Here is a 10,466-nt window from a genome sequence, read left to right on the forward strand (position 1 = left end):
CCTGCTCCATGGGGGGATTGCACTGGATGAGCTTTCCAGGGCCCTTCAACCCCTGACACTCTGGGATTCTGTCACCTTTATTGTGCCAGTGTCTGTGCTGTCCCCTGGCATGGGACACAAGTGACAGCGCTGGCCAGACCCCCTCCCCAAACCTGCCATAGTTGAGGCCACCAAAAATCAGGAGAACTGGCACTGAAAAGTAATTATTTTACAGTATAAGATAAAAATTTTATCTAATACTTTTTTCTTATATTTTTATCTTATAAAAATTTGAAATGTTGAGTTCATCTAAGCTGATGCTTTGTGACCTCGTAGGAGATCCTCAGGCAAACAGCCACAGGTCTTTGTGGTCTGTGCTGGTGGGCTTTAACAGAAAGAATCCCTGAGAATAGGTTGCACGTCTGTCTTCACGTGGCTGGGGATGTTTTGCTCGGCGATGACCAGGAGGAGCTCGGGGAAGGACACGCAGCAGAGAACAAGTCTGCAAAGGGGGAGCTCCCAGCATCGCAGGGGTGCAGCCGAAACGTGCTGGATTTCCCCCCCAGCCCAGTGCTGCCCCATCCACCTACAGCACGGCAAAAGAATCCAGTGTAAAGAAGAGCAGGATGGAGTGATCTGCGTGGCAATTCCTGCTGGAAAGGGCTTGGTGGCTGCTGCAGGGTTGAGGTTTTGGCTGTTTCTCAGAGGAAAGTGAACCTTGACTGATGCGGAGTCCCCAAAAATCAGTTCCCTTGTGCCATGGAAGGGAGCAGACAGCGCAGGGGGGACTGATGGACAGCCCCGCGTCTCCGAAGTGGTGACTTGTGAGCTCTCAATGTGCACAAGAGATTAATTTCCTATAAACCACAACTGGTGGCGAGCAACTTGGGCTTTGTAGCGTGTTCCTGGCTGAGCCCGTAAATCAAAAAATTGGACTTGGGTCTGATGAAATCATGACTGGAAAGCGGCTCCCCGGCTTGGATCAGTTTAAAGCAGCAAAATTTGCTTTCTGTGCGTTTAGGTTACACTGGTGTTGGTGTGTTTGTTGCTTTGCCAGGCTCAGTGTGTTCCCTGCCCCTTGCTGCGGGTGGGTGGATGGAGCAGCAGCCCTGGTCACCATTAGCCCCATCCCAAAACCCATCCCAGGCCGGGTCTGGCTGCCGGGAAGGTGGTGCGAGCTCTGCCCAGAACTGAGCCTGAGCGCTTTTCCAGAGGCAAAGTCCCTTTGCTGGGGCTGGGCTGGAAGCATGAGGTCATGGAAGGAGGAAAAAAGGTATTTTTAGCAAAAGGAAAAGCAATCTTCCCTCCTTTCTTGTGGTGCTTTGTGCACGGGGACAGCTGCTTGGCTATGCCAAAGTACTGCATAATTTTAGGTGGTATATGCAAGTATAGTATGCATGTGGGGGTGTCTGTCTATATAGATGGACATACATATATAAAACCAATTAAGCAGTTCCACTCAAAGCCAGTTGTAAAGGATTAAGCTGTATAGAATAATTCCATGTGAAAAGCTCAGGATGTGTGGATGTTGTTGGAGCCAGCAAAGCCTGGCTCAGCCGCCGGCTTTACAGCTTTCCTGCTGCTGCTCGCCCTTCCGGGGCTGTTTCTGTCCCGCTTGCCTTGCTGGGGTGAAAAAGTGTCACAGACAAAATTGTCACCAGTGGCTGATGGGCCCAAGCTCTCGGGATGGCTGAGGCCACTGGTGCCCGACCCCGGAGCATCGTCCCCGGGCTGTGCGTGGGGAGCTGGGGATGGGACGTGGGGACCAGAGCGCCCTGGGTGCTGGTGTCACCCAGAGCATGGCCGGGGTCTGTAATCACCTGGAAATCTCCCTTATCTGAAAATTCATGTGGCTAAAGTGCAGCACCGGGGTTATTACTGGATGACTTTTTGCCATGTGAATAAAAGGTTTAATGCTCAAAGGTAATGGCTTTGAGAAAGAGTTCCTGAAAAAGCTCTTAATTCCCTCTCCCCCCACACCTCAGCCCCAGCCCCCTGTTCTCCCTCCTTGAGCTTTTCCCCTGTAAGAAATTAGGAAATCCTCAACATGGCAGCTTTTCACCCAAACCCCCTTGGGGATGCAGAGCCAGACACCCCCAGCCTGCTCTGATCCCACAGCCCGCCCTGGGGCCTCTGGAGGGCAGAAACCCCCGACCTGCGCTGGCGTTTAGTTTGCATTAAAACCAGTACAAATCATCCTTATCCGGCCCCCGAGGGGCGGCAGGAGCTGCTGCTGCGGCTCCGGGGGACAGAGCAGCGAGAGTTTTTGTTTTGCTTTCTTTTTCCTGTTTTCTTCTTGGAAGGGGAAGCCGAGCTGCAGAAATGTCAGAAGAGCTGGGCAATCTCCATCAAGCTGCTCAAGTCCCAGTGGTAACTGGAGCTACTGGGAAAGCTGGAACCGGGGAGCCCAGGCAGGTCGGAGCTGTATACGGGCGTTGTGGTCAGTCAGCAGGACTTGTATGATACGGATATCTAACTGTGGTTATCCTTGGGTGTCCTGTTTGCCTGCACACACTGCTGGCTTTGTGCTGTAAAAAATGGCTTTTATCAGCCCTGAAAGCTCTTCCCCCCGCAAGCAAACAAGGAAAATGTGTCCTTTTGCCTTTTGTGAGGGGAGGGAGAGATCTGAGACAGATGGAGCTGCAGGGCAGGGTGTTTTCTGCCCGTCTCTGGGTGCTGTAAGTCCCAAAGCAAATCCCTCCAGGTTCCCTGGATCTCCCCTCCTCTTTCTATGACCAGCCTTGGCAATACAAGAATAAACCACCGCCCGCTCAGCATTTCCCAGAAACGCTGCACGGGTTGGAAATGTGCTTCCAATCACTGGCAAAGCTGTTTGCTGTCAGCCCCCCTCTGCTGATGTTTACTCATATGGTTTCCCAAGGGGTTTTTGGCATCACAGCCATCAATGCTGTAGCCCACAGGGAGGAAACCTCAGGACCAAAGCAGCCCCAAACTGGGGTCCCCTCCTCTGCAGATTGTGCCATTGCTTTGAGAGCAGCCGTGGTGCATAAGGAGACAATTTACAGGCCCTTAAAATAACATTCATTATGCCAAAATAGGTGTTGAGATCATTTTATTTCCTCCTGAGTCTGAAGTCTTAAGGATGCACTCGGGTCAGTTTTGTAAACTTTTCTTGGTACCCAGTGAGCATTGGGACCTTTTTTGGTTTTTAAGGCAGAACTGAGAGGTTTGGGTAACATCTTATCTATGACCACAGGCTTTAGCAAGATGCCAAGTAACACAAGACTTCTACTAACACAAGAAATGGCGATGCCAGCTACTAGTCCTCCCTTCTGCAGCTCGACCCGGGACCCTGTGAGCAAATGTGCCCTGGGAGGCGTCCTTCATCTTCCTCTTTGCTCGTGGCATGTCCACACACAGTCTGTCTTCTACATATTTGTCCCCACGTAATCTGTTGAGCATCCCATAGCTCGTGGGAGCCAAGCAGGTTCCCTTGCTCAGCTCTGGGTGCCTTTTTCAATAGGGTGAGCTGACCCCAGCTCACTTAAACTCCTTTTAACACTGATGTGATATAGGTTAATACTCTTTGCTTGATATATGTTGTTAAAGTCATAGTCTTGCAGTCTGGTTTAGGCTAGATTAGCCCAGAGGATTGATTTAATTTTAATGGAAAGAGATTCTGTTGATGTGGAAATAATTAAGTGTCCTGATCTAGAGCTTCAGGTGACGATGCTGCAGGTCACCGTGGTCTGCAGGTAAACACGGCTGGGGCTAAAACTGCCACAGTGCTCCAAGCTGTGCTGAGGCTGAGCCAGTGGCTTATAGCTCAGGATTCAAGAGGGGTTTCAAAAAGAACAAATATGTTGGGGGACCCAGAAATACAGGCGTCAGCAACAGCTGTGTCGGATATTTTAACAGTAACGTGACGGAGAACACTGGAAAGTGAACAGTCCCCAACAGCAACAATGCAACCAGCAAGTCTTTTGGCACCAAAATGTCCTTCTAGGTCGGATCCTGGCAGCTGTTGCACACAGGGGTAGTTCAAGATGTATTTGGAGACATAATGCAGCCTTCACTTAAGCGATGAGAAGCACGTGCACCGAGATAAATGGCTTCTGCCTCAAGAGATGGACTCTAGCAGAAGCTCATCGGGTGGCATTGCAGGGATTTCCATGCTGTTTATTTGGCCAAAGAACTTGGGAAGAGACCAAAACCGAAAGCGTGGAAGATTTCTCCTTTTCATGCGGATGTTGTGGCTGGTTTCGGTGATGGAGAGGCTGCGCCGGCGGCGCATGAAGCGAGTCCGCAGGGCGACGCAGCCGTGGTGCAGCAGCTGGTCCTGGAACTCGGAGGTCATGAAGTAGTAGAGGACGGGATCCAGGCAGCAGTTGAGGCTCGCGAGGCAGAGGGAGATGGGGTGGAAGCGGAGGGCGCTCCTGTGGACGGCACAGTCCTGGATGATGTTCTCGATCACCATCATGAAGAATGGGAAGTTGATGTGGTAGGGGGTGAAGCAGATGAAGAAGACAGCTGCGCACATCAAGACCATGCGCAAAGCCTTCTGCTTCTCACCAGCGTTCTGCAATGGCGTGGGACACTCCCGCAGGGACTGCCACATCTTCCAAGTGCAGCAGGCGATGATGCCGAAGGGGATGACGAACCCAAACAGCTCCGCCACTGTCACCAGCGCGATGGAGTCTCCTGGGCTCAGCTGCTTCACCCCCAGGTCTGAGAAGCAGGTGTTGGTGCTGTTGGACAAGGCTGGGCTCCTCACCACGAGCAGCGGTAAACACGCCGCCCCCACGAAGAGCCAGACGGCAGCGCTGATGGCCACGTCGTACCGGCGCTTCCAGTCCTTGGCCTTGAAGGGATGGAGGAGGAAGAGGTACCGCTGGATGCTGATGCAGGTGAGGAAGCAAATGCTGGCGTACATGTTGAGATACTTCAGGTAGAAGCACACCTGGCAAAGGAAAGTTCCGAAGGGCCAGGTGTGGTTGATGTAGTAATACATCCGTAAGGGCAGCGAGAGGACGTGAGCCAGGTCGGCCACGGCCAGGTTGATCATGAAGATGACGGCTTTGCTCTTCTTGCTGATGAAGCGGCACAAGACCCACAGGGCAGCGCTGTTGGCCAGGAGGCCGGGGATGAAGATGAGGGTGTAGGTGGTTGCGTACAGGGTGGACTGGAAGGACATCTGGGGGCCAGTGCAGTTCCCGGAGGACGTGTTGTTCTCCATCTCAGCTGAGTCTCTTTGCTCATGGAGTGATTAAGGCAGATGGAGAGTTTCTGTAGGGAGTAAAAATAGATGCTGTGAATCCAAAAACTCCCCTGTATTTCCCCACATGGAGTAAATATCCCTGTTCCCCCTGGACTGGGCACTGGGGAGGCCAAACCATGAATCCTGGGGTCAGTATTGAGCCCTCATACCAAGAAAGCCCATGAGGTGCTGGAGCGAGTTGAGAGGAGGGAATGGAGCTGGGGAAGGGGCTGGAGCACAAGTGTGATGGGAGCGGCTGAGGGACCTGGGGGGTTCAGCTGGAGAACAGGAGCTGAGGGGAGACCTTACCAGCTCAAGTTGCACCAGGGGAGGTTGAGGTTGGATTTAGGAACAATTTCTTCCCCAAAGGGCTGTGGGGCATTGGAACAGGCTGCCCAGGGCAGTGCTGGAGTCACCATCCCTGGAGGGGTTGGACAGATGGAGATGAGGTTCTCAGGACATGGGGCAGTGCCAGGGGTGGGGTAACAGTTGGACTTGATGATCTGGAGGGTCTTTTCCAACCAAAATGATTCTGTGAGTCTAAATGTGCTTCAGTGCAGAAGTTGTGTAGGTGTGTGTAGGTATCTGTGCGGTGTGTGTAGGTATCTGTGCGGTGTGTGTAGGTATCTGTGCGGTGTGTGTAGGTATCTGTGCGGTGTGTGTAGGTATCTGTGCGGTGTGTGTAGGTATCTGTACTGGCCTGTGTGTGTTTGGGAAGGGTGCAGAGCCAGACCTTGCTTCCAGGCAGTGATCCTGGTATCATCCAGGCAGCTCAGCAGGGTTTCATTCCCTGCCACCCCCTCGGGCGATGCCGCAATGACAGTGAGATTGCAACTGAGCTCTGTAGTGTTAATCTCTTTATTGCCAATGCCAGAGAGCTGCTTCAGCTGCCTGGGGTTTCTCAGGACCACTTTTGCTTACAGTGTTCTCATAAACTGCCATCAAATTGGTGCTCTCTGATATGTCTACAAGTGATTTTGCTGGGACTATTAATAAATAGGGACTTTAAATGGATCTACATGTTGTCTTTTCAGGTCTATGCAGTGGTCTGATGTGAACTGGCAGCAAGGGCAATAATAAGCATCAGCAAACGATGGTGCTGGCAGGCAGAGGTGCGGACGGCTCCATTAGAGCTGTGGCTCCAGGTTTGAGGCTGGGTTTGTGAGCTGGTTGCTGGCCGAGCACACGCCAGCCGCTCGGCTGGTCCCGCTAACTCAATTCCAGCTCTCGTGGCACGTTGTGCAGGCATCGTGTTGTAGCAACAGAAATTATCCTCCAGCAACAGTTCAGGACATGAAGGAAGATAAATAGATCCGCCTTGTAGTCAGAGCAGAAACTCTTTTCATCCGTTTACCCGTTTCACCTCATCCAGACAGCACTGGGGGTATTAGGGGGTCATGGGGAGTTGACAGGTACCTGCACAGCTCTCTGGGGAGCTGATGGATTTTAACGTTTGTGAGCAGAACGCAGGGAGGAAACCATCTACTTTTCTTGGGAAGGGGTGATTTGGTGGCAGCAGGTTACAAACCAAGGGCCCGTAGCATCATCTGCAGTAGAACTGCAGTTTTCCTCTTGCAAACGGAGCCTGGAGCTGCCTGTGAGGTGTTGGGCAGCCCAGCCTTCCCTTCCAGGAGAGCAGAGCCCTGAGCTCCTCTTCCTGCTGCCACCCAGCCCTTAATCAGTGGTATTTAATTAAAAAGCAGCTGGTGGTGCCATTTCCCACAGCCCTGGGTCTGGTGTTTGCCACAGGGATGGGTTTCTAGAAGCAAATTGCCCTCGGTGGGGACTGGGCTTCTGCCTCAAGGCACTGGGTGAAGGCTCCTCTACCCTCCTCCTCCTCCCCTGGGCTGTAATTTGGAGGGCTTGCCATGTTTAAATTTTTCAGGATGAAGGTTATGTATTTTTAAATGAATACATATAAAATACAGCCAGCATCCTCTCCGCTGGCTGCTCACTGCCCGCACCTCTAATACGAGGAGGTTTGCTGTATTTCCCCCGATTTCTGTGCTCGTGTCCTGATTTCTGAGCTGAGCCCTGGCCAAGCTGCCTTCTCCTGTTTCGTGGTGTTTTTTTGTTGGTTGGGTTGTTTTTGTCAGGGTGAGGCTGTGGTGAAGCCCTGGCTGCTGGGCTGATGTGCTTTTTGGCTGCTGATGGTGCTTGAGCTGCAGCCCTGGGTTGGAAGCTTCTGATTTTTAACTTGTTTTCCTACCGAGCCAGGCCAAGGCAGGTATTGGGACATCTGTCACAAGCAAACAGCGGCATGCAAATCCTTTGGTCCCTGCAGCATCGTCGCGGGCTCGTGCCCTTTGCCCTGAGTCTGTACCCTCAAAGCGGGGGCAGGACACCTTGTCTTCACATCCCTGCAGAAAATAGGGAGGGAAAGCTGCCGGGGAGCCTGGGGAATGCAGCCATTCCCTGCTCTTGTCACAGCCTCCAAGTGACAGAGGTGACACTTGCAGGTCTGTGCATGTGACAAGGAGTGAGTGCCCAGTGTCCCTGTCCCACCATCCCCACCCTGCCACATGTCGCAGCCCAAACCCTTCACCTTGTCCCTGCAGATGTGACCATGAGGAGCCTCCTTGCCAGTTGTTTCCCATTTTTTCGGCTTTCCCTGGGAGAGCAGCAGTGCCTGTTTCTGGGTGGGAGGGCCAGGTGTCACTCCTGGTTCCCAACATGCGCTGGTTTTAGGTGACAGCGCCAGGGAGCTGCTGCTGGGCTCAGGCCAGCGCTCCTTCCCCGCAATGCTTCCCGAAAGGGTGTATTTTTAAATGTATTGTTGTTTTTCAGTTCTGACCTTCCCTCCTGGCTGTGCCTTGCCCCAAACCCCTCCAACCCCCCTGTTCTGCTGCTGGTGATGCTGCTGTTGGGGCTGAGATGCTCTGGTGGGCTTGGACAGGGGTTCTGTTGAGTGACTTTGTAAAGCTTGTACAAATCCCCCCTGCCATTCCTTAATTATTTTCCTACTTCATCCACCCATGGGCAGGACCTGGGTGGGGGGCTTTAAGTGGCAAAGCTGGGTTTTATCCAGCTACATGCTGAAGTTACAGACGGGAGACCGGTATTGCTGCCGGAGGGGCGAGACTACAGGTTGTGGATGTAGCACTGCAATTCATTAAATGCCAAGTAACTTTTAATTAGGAAATTCAGGCAGCTCTTAAAACACCCATGTTGGGGTGTGTTTTTTCCGAGTATGTGAGCAGTATCTGCTCCTGCAGCCGTCACTGTTGGAAACAGCCCGGCTGCTCTGAATCACCCTGCGCCCCACCCAGCCCTATATTGCTGCGGGATTGCATTTGCTGCTCCCAAATTTGCTGCCGAATTCACTCTCATCTTTTCCACAGGTTGGCTGGACAAACCCGGTGAAAAGTGCGCCCCAGGTGTGGTGGGGGGGCTGGGGCAGAGCTGCCTCCCTTGCACCGGGGATGCTGGGGGGAAAAACAGGCTAGGAAATAGAAGAATCAGCATTTGGCTTGAAGAAAGCTCTGGGTTTGAAGTAGCGGAGGCTTTCTGGCACTTGTGTCTTAAGCAATGATTTTGTTTGTTTAATCTAGGCACTAATAGGAAACGCACAAACAGAGCTGGTCAGTTAGGGCAGCTTCTGTCGGTAATGGCAAAATTGAAGTATTTGGGGTACAGCTGCACACAGCACCCAGGTGGATGCACCGAGCTCTGCTCGTCCAACCCGGGTGACACACGAATACGTGGGCACAGGCAGAAGCTGCTCAGGATGTTGTACCATAGATACGCATCTCTCGAAGAAGAGCTAAAAAAGTAGTGCTAGTGTTGCTCAAAACTGCAGTGGCTTCAACCTACGGAAGAAAACACGCAGCAGAAGCAGCACCTACCTCCCCGCGGCTCCCGTCCTCCGGGGGGGACACGTCCATGCTAGAGAGCGGCGAGCGTCCCGCGTGGGTTTCCCACCGGTTTCCGCGCTGCCGGCCCCGCCGGCTCCTCGTCCCACTTCCACATGGCTCTTTCGGAGCGCTGGAATCCCGCCGGCATCTGCAGCCGGCACAGTGGCTGCACAACAGGAAATCCTGTGTTTTGTTTCTCTTCGCCACACAACGTGTACGGCTTAATGACGTTAAAGTGACCGGGAAGGCGGTGATGTCACTCGATCCACCGGCCACCTCTGTGCGTTTTTTTGCCCTGCGTTTTGCACAGAAATTGTGTTGGGTGACTGTGTCTTTTGGTTGAGCTGCTTCTGCTTTTAGCTGCTGTCCCTTGGCATTTGCTTGCTAAAAAACTCTAAAACACAGAAGGAAATATCTCCCAATAAGTGCTTGCTAAAGGAAAACTGAGAGCTGTGCCAGTGCGAGTTACTGGAAGGCAGTAATTTCCCTTCATTTTCTTGGAAGTTTGGTTAGCCTCAGACTATCAAAGCTGCAGGCTCAAACTAAGGGTTTGGGCTTTATTTCTGAAAGAATATGATGGTTTAAGGTGGAGATACTACTTTTTTTTTAAAAAAAAGTAATGTGCATCATTCTCTATTTTTTCTCTTTTAATTCCTTTCCCCTATATATAATTTTTTCCAGTTGTTTTGTGTCTGCTAAGCATGACCTCGTCCTTTCTGAACTGCTGAAAGCTGCCAGGCATAGATTGTAGTGCAGCTTATGATGAGCCGTCTCATTTCCAGCTGAACAGTTTTACTTGATATACAGTGTCACATCTTACAGCCCGGGGCTTGCAAAGACACCATGGCTGTAGGTAATGTATAAATAGAACTATTTGTGCTCTATTAATCTATTTTCTGTAATGCTCCCTGCAAAATTTACAGGAACAGAACCGTGGAAGAGAAATGAAAGAAGGAAGCAATTATAGCTGTTAATTGTAGAATAAGTGGCCAGCTCGGGGTCTGGGATGGAGGGTCCATCTCCTCCCACCACGGCGGTGCCATTGCTGGGGTTTTGGGGTTTCTCTGAGCTGGCAGCGGTGCTGCCCATAGGGAAACTGAGTCACTCCTGTGTTGTGACATAGTGCTTCATGACAGCAGCACAGGGAACGGAGAAGAGGATCCTTGACCTGGGGAGACCTGTGGTGGGTGGAGATGCGGTCACTTGCGGCTGTTGGTCAACATCCTCATGAAGGCAGAGGCAAGACCAGTGCATATACACTTTATATACCAGGCTTTATTGACATATATATGGGCTTCTTAATTACCGGTTGCTTATCCATTGTGTAAACGTAGCCCGCTAGCAAACAATGACCTGTGAACCCCCGTGCTTCTCATCTCAGCTGAGAGCAAAGGTGCAAGAGCTGCTTATGATTC

General features: G+C 51.9%; 2 protein-coding genes across 5 annotated transcripts in view; one reads left to right on the forward strand and one right to left on the reverse strand.

The window, feature by feature from the left end:
- Positions 1-3,035: 3,035 nt before the first annotated feature.
- LOC309444287 (putative P2Y purinoceptor 10) lies at positions 3,036-9,395 on the reverse strand. The gene is made up of 2 exons (XM_082061970.1): positions 9,043-9,395; positions 3,036-5,226 (listed from the first exon to the last, which is right to left on the reverse strand). Exon 2 carries the CDS (start codon positions 5,174-5,176, stop codon positions 4,061-4,063), a length of 1,116 nt encoding a protein of 371 aa, XP_081918096.1. The 5' UTR covers positions 5,177-5,226; positions 9,043-9,395; the 3' UTR covers positions 3,036-4,060.
- Positions 9,396-9,815: 420 nt separating this feature from the next.
- CYSLTR1 (cysteinyl leukotriene receptor 1) overlaps positions 9,816-10,466 on the forward strand; it is a 116,319-nt gene continuing 115,668 nt past the window's right edge. For 3 of the 4 annotated variants that reach the window (XR_014184979.1, XR_014184980.1, XR_014184981.1), the window contains exon 1: positions 9,823-9,904. The gene's annotated coding sequence lies outside the window, so the exon portion shown is untranslated. Of the gene's footprint in view, positions 9,905-10,466 lie in introns of all 4 variants that reach the window. The other variant, XM_082061974.1, reaches the window with a different exon arrangement.

This window comes from Streptopelia decaocto, assembly GCF_964273445.1.
Source record: "Streptopelia decaocto genome assembly, chromosome: 10".
Classification (NCBI taxonomy): Eukaryota; Metazoa; Chordata; class Aves; order Columbiformes; family Columbidae; genus Streptopelia; species Streptopelia decaocto.